General features: G+C 36.2%; 3 protein-coding genes across 19 annotated transcripts in view; 1 reads left to right on the plus strand and 2 right to left on the minus strand.

The window, feature by feature from the left end:
• The first annotated feature begins 16 nt into the window (after positions 1-16).
• On the plus strand, positions 17-3,739 carry cln5 (CLN5 intracellular trafficking protein). Its single transcript, XM_048192955.1, has 4 exons — positions 17-245; positions 952-1,126; positions 1,208-1,433; positions 2,969-3,739. The coding sequence occupies exons 1-4, from the start codon at positions 142-144 to the stop codon at positions 3,451-3,453; spliced, it is 990 nt and encodes a 329-aa protein (XP_048048912.1). The 5' UTR covers positions 17-141; the 3' UTR covers positions 3,454-3,739.
• Positions 3,578-13,356, minus strand: fbxl3a (F-box and leucine-rich repeat protein 3a). Its single transcript, XM_048192954.1, has 5 exons — positions 13,004-13,356; positions 12,111-12,489; positions 9,906-10,028; positions 9,644-9,815; positions 3,578-7,157 (listed from the first exon to the last, which is right to left on the minus strand). The coding sequence occupies exons 1-5, from the start codon at positions 13,021-13,023 to the stop codon at positions 6,517-6,519; spliced, it is 1,335 nt and encodes a 444-aa protein (XP_048048911.1). The 5' UTR covers positions 13,024-13,356; the 3' UTR covers positions 3,578-6,516.
• A 3,719-nt stretch (positions 13,357-17,075) lies between these two features.
• Positions 17,076-18,467, minus strand: part of mycbp2 (MYC binding protein 2) — a 114,411-nt gene continuing 113,019 nt past the window's right edge. For all 17 annotated transcript variants that reach the window (XM_048192966.1, XM_048192977.1, XM_048192961.1 and 14 more), the window contains one exon: positions 17,076-18,349. In XM_048192966.1, coding sequence (XP_048048923.1) covers positions 18,234-18,349 — 116 coding nt within the window. In that variant the 3' untranslated portion in view covers positions 17,076-18,233. The remainder of the gene's footprint in view (positions 18,350-18,467) is intronic.

The raw sequence follows: 18,467 nt of genomic DNA on the forward strand, positions 1-18,467 counted from the left end.
TTAACAAAAAAGCTCGTGACTGACCAGTTGACTTAATTTAGTCCGTCACGTGATCAGTGTTCTCTAAAACAAGGATGTGAGACAAAACAATAGAGCTGCAAGAAAGACAGCACTTTAGTGTGTTTGCAAGCCTGTGCTGAGATGAAGTATTCCGTTCACTTCATTTACGCGGTGCTTCACTGTTGGATTGTGGGGTTGGTCGTTTCTAGGGTCAGTGGAAAGCAGGTCTGGCCAGTGCCTTACAAGTAAGTTGCAACCACCTACTGTACACTTCAGCTCAGTCACATGGTCAGTGCTAACTAGGACCAAATGCGTTTATAGTGGTTCGTATTCAGTCGACTGTTTTCAAGTTACTTTGCACAATGGTTTATTGGTTTATTCTCTTCAGAATCAAAATGAGCTTTATTGCATAGCATGTTTAAGGTTACACACACAAGGGATTTGTCTTGGAGAAAAGAGCTTCCAGTGCAGGAAAGGCAAGGCAAGGCAAAGGGCAATGAAAGTAAAATAACACGATAATAAAAAAAGGCAATACACAATAGACAGAATTACGTATGTGCAAAATGGAAGTGTATGAATATGTGTTAGATACGCTATATAGTTATGTGAAAATGAAAGTAATGAATGCACAGAGGAAGATAAGTATATAAAAGGATTATATTATTGTCACGTTATATGTACAATGAAGAGACTCTGTGGGCTCTGTGTTAACTTTAGGTAGGACATTATTAATACATACATTAATCACAATATTTGAATGTTTAACTGATTTCTTAGTTATATATACATCTGTATCACCAGTGAATAAAAATAAACGTAACAATTTTTATGCTCATGAATATTAATTATTATGTTATGTGTTATGTATTAACGTTATGTGACATCCTACAGGTTGGCCAAACCTGTTCACACTGAAAAGCAGACATAATGCAATGTCATATCAATTTCTAGGCGACTTGACAGCCGTCCAGATGTAGATCCCTACTGCCAGGCTTTATACCCATTCTGCCCCACTGGAGATCCATATGGTAGGATACCTGTCATGGAATACTACGACATCATCTCAGTGTTCAGACTTCAGACTCCTGTGTGGGAGTTCAAATATGGTGACATCTTGGGAAAGTTTGTAAGTGCACTCATTGAATAGCAGGCCTCTTTTCTTTAAGAGTTTGTTCCTTTGAGTCTAATCAAGAGTTTTGCACCTCAGCATATAATGCATGATGCCATTGGCTTTGGAAGCACAAAAACTGGGAGAAACTTCACGATGGAGTGGTATGAGCTGTTTCAGCTTGGGAACTGCACTTTTCCTCATGAAAGAGAGGATGTGAGTGCTCCATTCTGGTGTAACCAGGGAGCCGCCTGCTTTTATGAGGGCATAGACGACATACACTGGAAGCAGAATGGGACTTTGGAGAAAATAGGAGAGATTTCAGGTAAGTTTGTAAGTTTATAATCATTAAGTTTATAATATAAACATATATAAGCCTCACCAAGGCAATAATATTGTGAAATATTATTACAGTTCAAAATAATGGTTTTATATTTGAATATATAGTCAAATGTAATTTATTCCTGTGACAAAACTGAATTTTCAGCATCATTACTCCAGTCTTCACTGTCACATGATCCTTCAAAAAATCATTCTAATATGCTGATTTGCTGCTCAAGAAACGTTTCTTATTATTATCAATGTTGAAAACAGTTCAGTACATTTTTTTTTTTTTTTTTTTTTTTTTTTTTAGGATTCTTTGATGAATAGAAAGTTCAAAAAGAACAGAATTTATCTGAAATAGAAAACTTTTGTAACATTATGCACTACCGTTCAAAAGTTTGGGGTCAGTAAGAATTTTTTATTTTTTTTGGAAAGAAATTAATACTTTTATTCATCAAGGATGCATTAATTTTATCAAAAATGTCAGTAAAGACATTTATAATGTTACAAAAGATTTCAATTTTAAATAAATGCTGTTCTTTTGGACTTTCTATTCATCAATGAATCCTGAAAAAATATTAAGCAGCACAACTGTTTTCATCATCATTAATAATAATAATAATAATAATAATAAATGTTTTTTGAGTAGCAAATCAACATATTAGAATGATTTCTGAAGGATCATGTGACACTGAAGACTGGAGTAATGATGCTGAAAACTCAGCTTTGCATCACAGGAATAAATTGCATTTTAAAATATATTTATAGTTATTTTAAATTTTTAAAATATTTCACAATATCTACGGTTTTTGCTGTATTTTGGATCAAAGAAATGCAGTATTGGTGAGCACAAGAGACTTCTTTTAAAACATTAAAAAAATCTTTCTGTTCTAAAATGTTTTAATTTATGATTAGGTTTATTTTTATTTCGGGACATAGCAATATATTGCTATGGAGCCCCAAAAGGGACATGGTGGAAAAAATATAATTCAAAGCTTTTGCATTCACTTACAAAACTTTAGCATTGCCACAACGAAGATTTGCAAGCGAATGCAAAGTTTCTCGTTTCTCAGGGGATCGTAAAACATTTTAAAGAGAACGCAAAAGCATTGACATAATTTTTCCTCCCATCTCATATCTTGTTCAACATGTCCCTTTAGGGGTTCCGTATACGGCCAAGTTGGGCCAAACAACATTTTTTTTTTTTAACAAGTGAGCAAAAAAAAATAAAATAATTCAAATAACCCCACCACCCAAAATATGAATTACAAAACTTCATAAACACTTTTTCTGACAAATGGTATAAAACATTACTGACAAAACTACATTTGTCATTTACCTAGAGAACATTATTGTTGTCATATTTTCATTAGCAGAATAATAAACAACATTTAAAACAGAAAATATCATAAACAATGTATATATTGGAGCAGCCTGAAGCTCTCGCACCATTCCCAGGCTATCCTCATCGCCATGTGTTTTTCTGTTCCGTCTGGATTTTCTGCTGTTTCTCTCATATATTTTTTGTTTTGTTAGGTGAGATGTTTAATGAGTTGGCTCTGTGGGTTCAGGAGGACAATGAAACGGGTGTGTATTACGAGACTTGGACGGTAAAGTCAGACCCTGGTGCCAATGCCACAGCATGGTTCGAGTCCTACGACTGTTCTCAGTTCGTGCACCGCGCATATAAGAAATTAATGGAGTTGGGTGCCCAACTGTTGAGCCAAACTCCAACCAGTTACACAAAGATCTATCTGTACAGCGGAGAGCCGCTCTATTTGGGAGATGACTCCATCTTTCTACAGTCTTCTACGAAAGATCTCGCCACAGACATCAAGAAGTTCTATCACTCGTTTCGCTCTCACCAGTCAGTGATAGAAATGATTATGAGCCTGTTGGAGGCTTATGACAAGATGGTCCTCGAGAAGACTTTCTATTTCTACTACAACTCTGAATATTGGAAGCTGCCGATGAAATATCCTTACTTACAAATAACCTATGAGGAGATTCCTTTTCCATAATGACTGTTTTTTTTGCTCGAACAATATTAAATATACTATTTTATACTATTTTTGTTTTGTTGTACCACACATTTAAGAATATTGCTGCCTTAATGTAAATGATCTTTAAAACATTCACACAATGTCTGCACAAATGTTTATTTGCCCATATTTATTTCAACAAAAGACAGTTATAATTGCGTTTTTTACAACACAATAGAAATGTGATGCTTTCATATTAGCAATACAAGCAATATGCTCACTTGCTTCAGAAAAATCAAATACATGAGCACTTGGTTTGATGCTATTTGTATGTGTATCAATGGTGTTGAGTTTATGTAATGCTCTTCAGCATGCACTTTCAAAAAGCCATGTCTAGCAAAAAGCTTTTTGTTTTAAAATAGAGTTAAAATGGTAAGATATGCGCTGCCTAAAGCCTAGCTCTGTTACTTTAATGAAATAACTAAATTGTATGTGAACTACCAGGCTGTAGCTTCCCTTTTCTGTTAATTTTCAAGAATGTTTTGCTTTCAAATGATGACATGAATCTTATTTTTCTTAATTTAGATGCTACAATTTACAAAAGCTAATACAGCTTTAATTCTGGATAACTGGTAAAGGAAAACTTACATGCTATTGACTTTTTATAAATTATATAATATGAATATAAATCAACATGGAGCATCTCACTCAATGTTAAACTATCAGTATAAACAGATTAATGCAAAAAAAAAAAAAAAAAGCATATCAATAAATTACACTGATGATCAACTAATCACAAGGGTACAAAGATCCATCAAGGAATAATTCCCACTCATCTGAAAGAGATCAGCACAGAAACACTTCGAACCTCCACAGAAGTATATATAAGTATTTCTATTTATATCAAACACACAGCATTTTATATACAGACACATGGGACTTCCTTCTTAAAGGAAAATGTTTTCACTGCTTCACTCCAATACTGAATCGAAGGGGCGCATGTTAATGCAGCCATGTCTGAAGCGTATCCAGAAAAAAAAAAAAATAATTCAATCCAATCATTATCTGGTTGTATCCCATTCAGTTTGTCATTGCACAACATTCTTCATGTAATCCAATAGAAACCAGTCAATGGTTCATCGTATCCCTAAAATTCTTTTACTATCTCTTTTCAAATCTGAGGACACAAGTGTGCTGTGAGCCAAACACTGATCCTTTCATTTCCATCTTCCCTGACCAACTCCAACATACCTAAGACCTTGAAAATATGCTGTTACATTGTTCTGCACCCTCTTCCCTGCTACACCAAAATATGAGCAACTGCTACTTTTCTACTTGCCTAAACCATCAGAAAGAATTATTTCCATTTGGTATGTATAAGGTGCATATTATTCACTATACATTTTGTACAAAAGCACTATAATACCAAATGTATCTATTAATACAAAATGTTTAAATCACACAAAATACAGTTCTTTATCTACATAAATCAAATCAGCACACATTCAAGTGAGCACTTGTTTACAACCCCGATGGCTGTGCACTTCTTTTTAACCTTGAACTTGTGTTGGTGAACTGGTTAGTGAGAGGCCACTAGTTGGTGAAAGAAAACAGCTCTCACTAAAGTGTCATGGCTGAAAATTATTCAACTAACTACACAAACCATTTGGCCAATATAAATCAAAATGTGATTATGGCCCGAGCTGCTGGGATAGGCTCCAACATTCCTGTCGCCCTACATTGGACAAGCAGTTTGGGAAACTGATGGTTGGATAAATGAATTCCAAGCTTAAACATTTATAACTAAATCTCACTCTGCTCTAATGGAAGAATGATTTAACATGAGATCCACCCTTTACAGTTTGAAAATACAGCGCAAAGTTGAGCCACTGAAAACAGCCATCTGCACAGATACACAGCAGGACAAAGTGAATTATGCAGAAGTGAAGTAGAGAAATGGATGAGTATCCGCTAAGAACATCAACAAAGACAGAGAGCCCATATCATGAGCAATGAATAATCCGCATATGATAAGCTGATCTAGATAAAACAGCTTTCAGTTTCCTTTCTAAATAAACAACTGGGTTTTTTCCCCTTCCACACACATTTTGCAAAATAATCTAAAAATGTAACATATATACTTGGTATGATGTGTACAGTGATACTCTATTTTAGTAAATGTTACAAAATGTCCAGGTTATGTTACACCCCCAAATGAAAGAAATACAAAATTATTTTTCACAAATAAGCTCAATTTTCTTTAGAACCATTAACATTTTTTTTGTATTGTGACCAACAATACCTAATATTGTCATTGCCATAATACAGGAGAAAAAGAAATTGTAAAATAATTATAGATCATGGAAGTAGTAATTTGAACTCTAAAAATACGTGTTACTGTAATGAGAATCTAATGGATTAAAAAGTCAAATAATAACTCAAAGAGATGCATTATGAGAAGGATGGGAAAATGCTTAATTGTTTAAATAATGTCACAGTGACAAAAATCTTAATGGTCCTAAAATGGGCTTAATTTCTTTTTGACATAAAATATAATCAAATATAGTTTTTTCTTTTAATTTTAGGGTTAAATATGACCTGAATAAACTTTTGTAAGATTCATTTACATGTAGATTTGCCACAACATGCCATTAAAGGCATATATCCCACAAAAATTAAAATTCTGTCATCATTTACGTACCCTCATGTCATTCCAAACCTGCATGACCTCTGTGTATTCTGTGGAACATATTATATAGATATTATTTAAAAAAAAAAAAATGTCTAAGTGTATGTCTTTTTTTTAAAAATTGAAGTCAATGGTCACTAAAACTGTTGGGTTACCAACATTCTTCAAAATATCTTCTTTTATGTCCCACAAATGAAAAGGATCTCACAGGTTTGAAATGAATCAAGGGCGAGTAAATGATGACAGAATTTGTGGGTGAACTATCCATTTAATACAACAGTCCACACTGGAATTTACATCTCAAATCAAATCTATGTACAAACCTTGTGAATTTACCGAAGACCACATTAAAAGCCCATATTACCAAAGGCTTAGGAGTTCTTATGGTGTTTTGAATGCAATAGTTGTGCATTTCACCAGGTGGGCATCATATCTGGAAACCAAACACGACCCAGGTGCTTGGACACTTCCCAGTGGATCTCATCCAGGCTGTATTTGTGGTCTGGGATGAGCACCTCCTCCATGATAGACAGCTGAGAGAGGCGACGACCACACATCTTCACAAATTCCACAAAAGCACTGCAGGAGACCTCGCACTCGCCCAGTCCGATGGCCGACAGGTGCTGGCAGCGCTCGGCGATACGAATCAGCTCCTCGTCTAGCGGCCGCAGACCGTTGGCACACACCACCAGCTCCACCAAGCGGGGGCAGTTCATGCCGACGCGACCGAGCACCTCCTTGCTGACCGAGCGGCCAAAGTAGAGGTGCGTAACAGGGATCTCGTCGCGGAAAAAGGGCCCGAACTCATCCTCGTACAGGAAGAAGTACATGACCAGGCTGAACTTGGGTGAATGGCGCACCATGGCGTCCCAGCTGCTCTTCTTGATGGTGTGGAACTGCTGACCAGGGTTCTCGCTTACCACATCTATGCGAAGATGCTCGAGGTGCACGTGTTTCTCTGAGGAAAGCGCCAGAAGGAGCTCGTCGCTCAGTAAGTGATAGTTCAGAGCCAGTTCTCTCAGACCATGACACTGATCAGCAACACACAGAATACCTGCAACAACAGAAGACTGATGATGAGTTTCATCTGCACAAGACACTACAAATAATACAGTCTAACTAATGTCTAGGGTAGGGCTGCAACGATTAATCGTGATTAATCGTTTGCAAAATAAAAGTCTGTGTTTACGTAATATATATGTGTGTGTACAGGTACACATACAGGTATAAAGTTTAGAAATATATGCATGTATTATAAATATATTTATATATATTTTATATTACATATAAACAAATATTTTATATATAAATATAACATTTTTCTTAAATATATACATGAATGTGTGTTTATTTATATATACATAATTATTATACACAGAACACACACATATATATTACGTAAACACAGACTTTTATTTTGCAAACAATTAATCGCGATTAATCGTTGCAGCCCTAGTCTAGGGTGGAAAAAAGATTCTCAGATACGTTGCAATTTCTCTTCAATCATTCAGAAAATCGGAGCTTTGTTTTTTATTCCACATAACCGCAATGGCATTAGTTAATAATTCTTAACAACATACAATTGCTTTGATTTATTATAAATTGGTCATTATTTTAAAAAAAAGAACTTATGATAGTTAATTTAATAAAAATGCACAGATAAATGTTATTAAATAATGAGTTTACGGACTTTAAATATAAGAAAGAAAAAACTTTTATCATATGGAAAAAAGCAATTTGGATACTTTCAACTTCAATTTTTGGCTTCCACGGGAAAGAGAGAAAAGGGCCACTCATGCCAAGGACGATAACTATAACGATAAGATATAGTTCTAAATATAAAAGAACAGCAGAGTCCACACCACAACTATAACGATAACGGCACAGTGAAAAATATCATTGGAATCACTTTCAGAATGATTTTTTTCTAGCTGATGAATGATAAAAACACTGACAACCAATCAGAATCAGTCCTGCTCTAAAGAGCTCGAGCATTTAAAGCAGCAGATGACAAAATTGCAGCTCATGCTTATAATAAACAGAATGTTATTGTCTGCTGGTGTGGACGCTAATATAGTTTTCATTCTTGGTGTGAACAGGACTAAAGTCATGGAGGTTTGCAATGAAATGAGGCTGAGAATTATGACAGAATTGTAATTTTTGGGTGAACAATCCCTTTAAAACCCACAGGGTGACTTATGAGAACAAACATCATGAAAAGATTAGTTTGTGTTGTTTAATTCTATTTTTATAATCATACTAAAGTGTATGAAATTTACATCTTTTTCCAATAGGAGCTCAACAAGTCTGTAAGAAATCTTTATACACTACCGGTAGTACCATCAGTCAAGCCAGCAAGGGCGCCTATTTTAATAGGTGCATTTTAAGGTGTGCACCTATTTTAATAAACCTAGTAGTCTCCATAAGGAACAGAAAGGTTTTGTTTGTTTTTTCCACAGAGTTGGCCAGCCAGTCTTGTAGGTATTGTCAATAAGCTATAAACATAAATTATCATACTCTGCCTGGACACACCCTGTTTATTAGCAGCTTGTGACTAATGGAACAACAACAGTCACAGACTTTCCTGTTATAGGTGACAATAGCCTGCATAAATACATGTGTGAATGGCCGATATTTTTAGTTTATGTATTTTTTATATTAAAATACAATAATTTACACCACCGTAAAAAAGTTTGAGGTTGGCAAGATTTTCTTTTTTATGCTTTTGAAAGAAGTCTCTTATGCTCAACAAGGCTGCATTTATTTTAATAAAAATGCAGTAAAAACAATAATATTGTGAAATATTATTATGATTTAAAACAATATATTTTAAAATTTCATGTAATCCTGTAATGGGAATTTTCAGAAGGTATTATTCCAGTCACATGATCCTTCAGAAATTATTCTAATATGCTGATTTGCTGCTCAAGAAACATTTATTATTAATAATAATGTTGAAAACAGTTGTGCTGCTTAACATTTTTGTGGAAAGCTATGGTATATGATGAACAAAGTTCAAAAGAACAGTATTTATTTGAAATACAAATCTTTTGTAACATTACAAATGTCTTTACTGTTACTTTTGATCAATTAAATGCATCATTTCTAAATAAAAATATTAATGTATTAAAAAAAAGTGTGTGTTAGGCATTATTCACTCATTAAAGCATGCTAAATATTTCAATTTACTGGAGAATATTTACTACACACTATATTTTAATTTATTTGTTACCACTGATATTAATATTTAACTTTTCAAATAATAGAGTGTGTTCAAGCTATTGAAACTGGTGATGAGAATATTTCATGAACTTGCCAACATGCTAGAACAGAGATTCTCAACTCTGGCCCTTGAGATCCACTTTCCTGCAGAGTTCAGCCCCAACCCTAATCAAACACACCTGAACAAGCTAATCAAGGTCTTCAGGATTATTAAAACGTTACAAGCAGACGAGTTTGATCAAGGTTTGATATAAACTCTGCAGGAAAGTGGATCCCCTGTGCTAGAATAACAGTCCCTCAAATAACAACATGTCATACCTGCAGGAGAAACATGAGGGCAGCTGCTCATCTTCAACAACTTGAGTGTGTCACTGTTGTTGGCCACCAGGACCTTGAGCGAAGGATCATCCACTGGCGTATCATCAATTTTCAAAGACGAAAGAGACTTGGAGTTGACAAACACCACGGTGAGCGCAGAGATGAAGTGGGACTGAAAAGAGGAAACAATCATCAAACATCAGGAAACATCCACCCCATCATCCTAACACATAGCTCAGCCATATAACACACGTCCTGATACCTTGGGTAGCTCCATGAAGCTTGGTCGTGCAGTGGAGATCAGCCCAAGAGTCTTCAGAGAGCAGTTGACCAGCTGAGACAGGATATCGCACGCGGCCTCCGCTGATTCTGTACTGCTGTCCACCTGTGGATACAGAACACAAACTCTTAGCATCAACTCAAACTGAACTATTGTGTTTTATGTTTAATTAGATGTGCCATGTTCAAAGCCACTGTAAAAGAGTGTAAATCTTTAACGCAAGTCTACATGTAAACAATATATTTATAATATTACTCGCCCTCATGACAAACCCAAATTACTTTTGTTCATCAAAGAAAAATGAAGATTTTTTTAATTGTACTTCAGGGATTTCTGTCCCTTCACTGAAATTCAATCCCACCAAAACGTTGATGCTTTTAAATGTTCATAAAGACATTGTAATAGTAATTGATTATAAATCGAGCAGTTAAATCCCTGCCTACCATATTTACCACATCTACAAAGTATATCATATCTGCAATATCTATCAAGTTCATCATATCTACTATATGCCATATCTACCGATATATCACATCTACCAAGTATATCATATCTACTATATTTGCCATATCTACCAAGACAAATATATCATATGTGCCATATCTACTATATTTGTCATATCTACCCAGTATATCATATCTACCAAGTATATCATATCTATCATATTCCATTTACCATATTTGATGTTCTCTATGTGCAGTGATTAATATTTATATGTGAATTGAAGTCTAAATTAGATATGTTCATCATATAAATCAGAAGACTTGGATCAAAACTTGTACAGTTGGGTGTAAATCCCCATTTGATTTAATGGTATATCTCATTCTTCACTAATAGAGTTCAGAGAGTTAAAGTGAATAAAACGTTGTCATCTGCTATCATAACAAATGTCGGAGTACCCCAAGGTTGCGTCAGCTCTGCAATACTTTTCACCTTGTATACAGATGACTGTCGAACTGACAAGTTAAATCAGTATATTTTAAAGTATTCTGATGACACTGTGTTAATATCTGTGTTGAATGATTTGGACAATGCTGGGTTTCATCAACAGGGTGTGACTAATTTGGTTGAGTGGTGTGAGAATAATAATCTTGTCATTAACAAGTAAAACAGAAGAGATTACATTTGGGTCTACATTGGATACTCATACAATGCCTGTTTTTATTCATAATGGTAAAATCAGTTAAAACTTCTAAGTATTTAGGTGTGATATTTGATGATATGTTATCATGGAAAGATCACATTGATGCTCTCTGTAAAAGAACAAAGCAGAGAATCTATTTTCTTCGTCGTCTTAGGTCTTTCGACGTAAGCAAAAAGTGTCTGTGATAATGAGTGTACTGCAATATTGCAACTCTATTTGGTATAAGAGTTTGTCTGTTAAGCTAAAAACACAGTTGTTTAATCAATTAAAAATCTGCTCAAGGATTGTTGGCCAGCCTCTAGAGAAGCTATATGACAACTTATTATAATTTGTTAAGACTGGCTAATAATATAATTTCTGATAATGAGTTTGAATTATTACCATCAAATCGGAAGTACAGAATTCCAAGATTCAAAAAACTGAAACACTCGTTTGTGCATCAGGCGATCCTTGAGCTGAATAAGACACTTAATCATAAATCAAGAGTAGTGTGAATGTGATGTGTTGTATAAGTGCGGTGGGATGTAGTAAGGGTAGGGTTTTTTTTTTTTTTTTTTTTTTTTTTTGAGTGTGTGGATTAAGTGATGTTGTGTAAGAGATGTTGATTGTTGCAAACGTAGAAATATACTGTTATGCAAGAAATTTCAGACTTGTTCTGACAATAAAGTATCATATCATAAACCGCTCGATTCATATGGATTACTTTTACCATGTCTTTAAGCCTTAAAAAAAGTTCATAAAGTTTAGAACATAACATATTTTGAGGAATGTTGTTAACCAAACAGTTTGAATTCCCACTGACAAAAAATACAATGGAAGTCAAAGGGAACCAAAACTATTTGGTTACAAACATTCTTCAAAATATCTTTTGTGTTCAGTAAAACAAAGAAAGTCATACAGGTTTGCAACGACATGAGGGCGAGTGAGATTTTCACTTTTGTGTGAACTATCCCTTTAAGGTCAGCATGAATTTTGAGCTGTAACGTTTAAATCTGTAATGGAGAGCCCGCCGGTAACCCTGAACTTCCTCATGAGCCTCTCACCTTGAAGCTGACGTACTGTAAATGATTGGAGTGCCTCTTTATGATTTGCTTTATTAGGTCAGGATGTGTGGCTTTCAGGTAAGAGCTGGCAGGCTGATTGAGCTCAAACTCAAAGCATCTCCACAGCTCGGGCATATGGAAGGCCTGGTTCCAGCCACGGCAAACCTGTGAAGCGAAGGCACGGTCGAGGAGCGGCAGGTACTGAAAGATGTGAAGCAGGATCTCCTGGGGTAGTCGAGCCCAGTTGGACATCTGATCTTCAGAGTCCTCGTCGGGCTGTTTGACCCTCTTGCAGGAGCCTGTCGGCCCGTCGCAGGATGAGGTGCTGTCCTCTCGCTCTCTGCTCAACCTCCTTTTCATTCTTGGGGGCCTGAGAGAGCTGTGAAGCATGAGAAGTGAAGTATAAACAGGCCGAGTGCAAATACACACAGAGAGAAGAGAAGCATGTTTGCACATGACATGCATCCAAAAACTACACTATTTTCAAGGTGTGTATATATATATATATATATATATATATATATATATATATATATATATATATATAGTTTATTATGCATGTGTGTGTGTATATATATATATATATATATATATATATATATATATATATATATATATATATATATGCATGCATATGTACATAGATAATATAGATATATGCATGTGTTTAAATGGCTCTGAAGATTCCTGGACACAAAATGTTTTAACGAAATTGCAAACAAATTCCTCTTCGGCTCAAAGTGTGTTCAATCCACGTCTCAGTAAGTATGAGCATTAATAAAATCATATCAGAGCACTAAAGCACACACACATACATTTATTCATGGAGACAGTGATCTAGTTAGATTAAGACAACAACAGCTTTATTGCGCTGCTGCGAATCCCCAAATTACCTGTTTTGCGTGTGACTCATGTTATCTCCGTTCAGCTCGCTCACAAACAGTGAAAAACAAACAAAATCCTGATAACTTGTCTGAATGTCAACCCGGACCGGAACCTGAACGCATCAGAGTGAAGCAAAGCGCACGCATTGGAAACGAATAAGCGCAGATTTATGTAGTTATTTCTCGTTTTTTCGGGAGTCTGAGTGCGTATGTCTCGGCTATATTGCTGGTTGACCTACTTCTGTACCGCGGGAGATTTCAGCGTCCCCGCCTCCCTCCCAGCGCTGAAAATGGCGATGTTGTTGTCGAGTCAGGCGAGTGTGATTGAGCAGCATTGGGCGGCTGTCTGCTGTATTTTCTGACTCAAACGACTCAAACTGTGTCTTCCTCCAGGGGGCGCACGACGGCTCAGAAAGCTGAACACCCCATACAGCAGAATTCATTTTTTGTCTTATTATAGCCATTTATACTTTATTTTCCAATGATTATCTGAGTGACATATAAATATACATTTGTCCAAGCAATTTCTAAAAACAAACTATAACAACAGGCTACAGTAAGTAGAGCCGCAGAAAAAACCCGCAGAGAAATGTAGCACGTACCACGTGACAATAACGCCTTCTGGACCGGACACACAGAATAACTTTAACTGAAAATAGTTACTATATATATATATATATATATATTCGATGAAAATGCGGCGGTTTACCTAACTGTATATTCAAATTTTGTAGATAATTCCAGTGTTAAGCTGTTCTTTTTTTTTTTTTTTTGCAAACATTTTTATTTATTTTTTTTTATTTATTTTTTTTTTTAGACATTTAGGACTACAGTTTGAAATTCACCTCACATTACATTACATTTGATCCATTCAAACTATGGCAAGTCGGCAACGAACGACGATGTTTTGAAAGGGAGAAAGTGGCCTGGCTGCAAACAAGATGCACTCTCAGCCGCGCATGCGCACTAAGACAAGATGCACTCAGCCGGTAATGCGGTAATATATATATATATATATATATATATATATATATATATATATATATATATATATAGTTTGTGATCAGTAAGATTTTTATTTATTTGATTTTAATTTTTATGCTTATTCATGAAAAGTACAGATGCAAAAATACAGTATTGTGAAATATTATTGCAATTCAAAATAAGTTTTGTATTGTAATATATTTAAAAAAAAAAAAATATTTGTCATGCAAAGCTGAATTTTCATACTCCAGTGTTCAGTGTCACTGAACAGTGAAAGTGGCGAAGTCAAAGTCGCCATCTTGGAAACAATAAATTCTCCAAAGCTGTTTCTCAAGCTTTCGATTAAATTTCATATTTGAAATCACCAATGAAATCTGACAACAACTGTCTCATAAATTTAGTTTTTTAAACGCTCGAATCATGACAAAAATTTTATTTTTCAGGCTGGATCAAGCTAATGCGCATGCGCAATCCTAAATGCGCGTCTCTTGTGTCTCATTTCGGAGGCGCGCGTCTGACTGTTTCTATAGGAACAGGTATCGAAAGCCAAACCGATCAGAATTTGCGTGCGAGTGGCGTTATTTTAACATGTGGCGGCGTGTGATGTTAACTTAATGCCTGACGGTGTTATGAAAACGGCATTTTAATATTTACACGGTGATCAAAAGCACGCGAATTCTGATCGGTTTGGCTTTCTTGTTCCTATAGAACAGGGATGGACAACTTCAGTCCTGGAGGGCCACTGCCCAGCAGAGTTTAGCTCCAACCCTAATAAAACACACCTGAACCAGCTAATCAAGGTCTTTAGGATTAGTAGAAAGTTATAGGCAAGTGAGTTACCATCAGGGATGGAGATAAACTCTGTAGGACACTGGCCCTCCAGGACCGGAGTTGCCCATCCCTGCTATAGAAAGACGCGCGCCTCCTAAATGACACAAGAGACGCGCATTTAGGATTGCGCATGCGCATTAGCTTGATCAAGCCTGAAAAATACTATTTTTGTCATGATTCGAGCGTTTAAAAAACAAAATTTATGAGACAGTTGTTGTTAGATTTCATTGCTGATTTCAAATATGAAATGTAATCGAAAGCTTAGCAAACAGCTTTAGAGAATTTGATGTTTCCCCCTTCAAAGAGATAGGAGCAGTATGGAGTCAATATAACGCCCCATATACGCAAAAAAATAAAGTTTTGCAAAAGAAAATAAAGTTTTGCAAACGAAAATTAAAGTATTGAGGAAAATAAATGTGCTTTTTTCAAACAAAAATAAAGAATTGCAAAACATAAATGAAACAGCGCGAAAAGCAATGATTTTGCAATACATATTTTCCATGGTCATATCTATTAATTTATTTGCAACACTGCTTTTCATTTTGTGTGTCAGTCTAGTTTGAGCTTGCGATGCCGTTTTCCCTTTGCGCTTCATTTTTCTGCGCGTCTCGCTTTGTGGCACTGTTTTGACATGGGGGTGGAGTCATGGGACGGGGGTGTGTACAAGATGCCTCCCTGGAAGTGATGTCATCGGCCCGAGACGCAGCTCACTGATCCAGGTACTGTCATGATGAGCAGAGGCTTGCGAGTGGATTGCTTCTTTTTATTCAGTAGCATTAAAACATGCATGTTTTCGTTTTATTAACAAATGTATATGTGTATTAGCAGTGTTTGCTCAAGTTAAAGAAGTTGTTACCATGAACATCTGGCGTTTATTTCTCTCGATGTGTACACTTTTATAGCATTAAAATGTGTATTGTTTCATTTGGTTAACTGCATGTGTATTAACAGTGTTTGTTTAAAATCTCTTAACCTGTGGGAGGACGCCAGCGCACAGAAGCGTTCTTTGTTTACATTAGTTCAGAGTTAGGCTACTGCTAGTTTTAATGATGCTTTTTTAAAAACGCAGCACTGGAGAGTTTTGTAAATAATAGCCTATACTGTAAAAGCCTGACATGACTGTCATCCACTCGCAAGCCTCTGCTCATCATGACAGTACCTGGATCAGTGAGCTGCTTCTCGGGCCGATGACGTCACTTTCAGGGAGGCATCTTTTACACGCCCCCGTCCCATGTCTCCACCCCCACGTCAAAACAGTGCCACAAAGCAAGACGTGCAGAAAAATGAAGCGCAAAGGGAAAACGGCATCGCAAGCTCAAACTAGACTGACACACAAAATAAAAGCAGCATTGCAAATAAATTAATATATATGACCATGGAAAATATGTATTGCAAAATCATTGCTTTTCGCGCTGTTTCATTTATGTTTTGCATTTCTTTATTTTTGTTTGCAAAAAACACATTTATTTTTCCTCAATATTTTAATTTTCGTTTGCAAAACTTTATTTTTTTGCGTATATATGCGGCATTATATTGACTCCATACGAGACACGCAGAAACATGAAGCGCAAAGGGAAAATGGCATCGCGAGCTCAAATTAGACTGACACGCAAAATGAAAAGCAGCGTTGCAAATAAATTAATAGATATGACCATGGAAAATATGTATTGCCAAATCATTGCTTTTCGTGCTGTTTCATTTGTTTTGCAATTCTTTATTTTTGTTTGCAAAACTTAATTTTATTCTCCCAATACTTTTTTTTATTTTTGTTTGCAAAAAGCACATTTATTTTCCTCAATACTTTAATTTTCGTTTGCAAAACTTAATTTTTTTGCGTATATATGCGGCATTATATTGACTCCATAGAGCTGCACTTGAATGCCCGATAGGCGTTTCAAAGATGGCCGCCGAGTGAAATGACTTTGGTATAAATTCCGATTGGCTTTGTTTCTCACATCCATTTGCATTCTGATTGGTCTTGTATTTCTTGGATCTTTTTCACATACAGCTCATGTAAGTTATGCAAACGGACGTGACAGCGGTAAAGTGTCTGACGCGGCATATTTATGACTAAATTTAGATGTACACAAATCTTGTGCAGTCTTGCACATATTACAGGAAATAAAAATCTTATTAGAAACGACGCTCGAGTCGCCAAGCTCTGCCCATTTGTGTCCTCTCTTCAGATAAGCTGGCTTTATGCTTTCATTTTCGAACTTAAATATTTCATGAATGAATGAGATGAAAGAAAAGCACACGACACTCCTTTTGTAATGTACCTTGCTGAACAGAGAACCCGGTTTATTATTACCATTCAGCTCCATCCACAGATAATAATACAAAGCAGATTCACAAGTTGCATTTTTTTGTCTTTTACAGCAGCTGTTTATCACCCCCCCCCCACCCCCAAACATTCCTTCCTATGCCTCCAAAACAACCACTAAATACCCACAACTTCAAATATATCTCTTTTTGCCTCACGTTCCTTCGATTTGGTGTGAAGACTGGCCCCGAAGAGTCGTGTTCTTGCAATACAAAAGCAGAACATACTCACCTTTTGCTTTTAAAATAACAGAAAAAATGGTTTTATACCACATCATTGAGACAAAAGGGCAGACACCGCAGACAAATAAGCCCCTCGATAACGTTCTGACTACAGAAATTATTTTGTACTTGCCGGGGAAAACACAACAGCCTGTGTATCACTGTATAAAAATGTACAGTGGCTTTATTGACATACATTCCATATGTTTACATCTGCGAGGAGGCACACCCAGTATTGCACTTCATTAAAAGTTCTGGCTCAAAACATAACCCAGAATATCAAAGAAAACTGAAGTGTAGAGTAGCAACATTGGAATACACATATGAAGGGTTACTACTGTCATTATATACAAGATTAGATAAATCGTACACTATTTTCCTCCAGCGTAACATTCTAAAGTCCTCTTATAGCATTTGAATCTTTAGCCGTCAAACCATGATGCACTCCAAAGTGAAGGAATACTGTACAGGATTACGAAAACATAGTCAGTTAACATACAACAATAGAATCTTAAATTTGTATTTGAGAAGCTGAAATCATGGCCCATCCACGGTGGTCTCAGATTCAGTTCCAAAATCCTCCGTACATTGTTACACTTCAGTGGTCAGGAGGTGTGCAACGTTTATACAAGCCGCAGGGTTACAACGGCTGCATGCAAACACGTCACAACGTTTCTTTTTTTTTTTGTTCTTTTTTTCCATTCTTCAGTGTCTCGAGAGAGGGAGGATGCACCCTGGAGCACGGCGGCCAATCACAGCGTCTTCTGAATGGGACATCCGGTGTGTATCTGCTCTCAGGCTGTGCTGAAGAGGGAGTCAGCCGCCACAGGAGGGTGAATATATATATGTATAGAGAGAGATCATTACAGGACCATGGCGTTTAGAAGGTATGGGCATTTCTACACACACCGCAGCCCAGCGCAAACTCTTCTCCGGTGGGAGGATGTACCACATGCAGGGGACACTCACTTCCTTCCAACTGTTTTCCTTTTGGTCCTATGAGGGAGGGAGGAATGAAAGAAAGTCAACATGCTGTCTTGCCAATTTGTTGGCTAAAGCTTCAATAACTAAAAACAGCTTGTAATAGAACAAAGGCTTAATTCAACAAGAGAAC

This window comes from Megalobrama amblycephala, linkage group LG6 (assembly GCF_018812025.1).
Source record: "Megalobrama amblycephala isolate DHTTF-2021 linkage group LG6, ASM1881202v1, whole genome shotgun sequence".
Taxonomy (NCBI): Eukaryota; Metazoa; Chordata; class Actinopteri; order Cypriniformes; family Xenocyprididae; genus Megalobrama; species Megalobrama amblycephala.

Excerpts from the sequence above, each read along its gene's own strand:
- cln5 (XM_048192955.1), top strand. The coding sequence starts at position 142 with ATGAAGTATTCCGTTCACTTCATTTACGCGGTGCTTCACTGTTGGATT. Across the intron at positions 246-951 it reads GTCTGGCCAGTGCCTTACAA|GCGACTTGACAGCCGTCCAG; the intron begins GTAAGTTGCAAC and ends ATCAATTTCTAG. Across the intron at positions 1,127-1,207 it reads GTGACATCTTGGGAAAGTTT|CATATAATGCATGATGCCAT; the intron begins GTAAGTGCACTC and ends TTTGCACCTCAG.
- fbxl3a (XM_048192954.1), bottom strand. The coding sequence starts at position 13,023 with ATGAGTCACACGCAAAACAG. Across the intron at positions 9,816-9,905 it reads GCTTCATGGAGCTACCCAAG|TCCCACTTCATCTCTGCGCT; the intron begins GTATCAGGACGT and ends TCCTCTTTTCAG. Across the intron at positions 7,158-9,643 it reads CCCTCATGTTTCTCCTGCAG|GTATTCTGTGTGTTGCTGAT; the intron begins GTATGACATGTT and ends CTGTTGTTGCAG.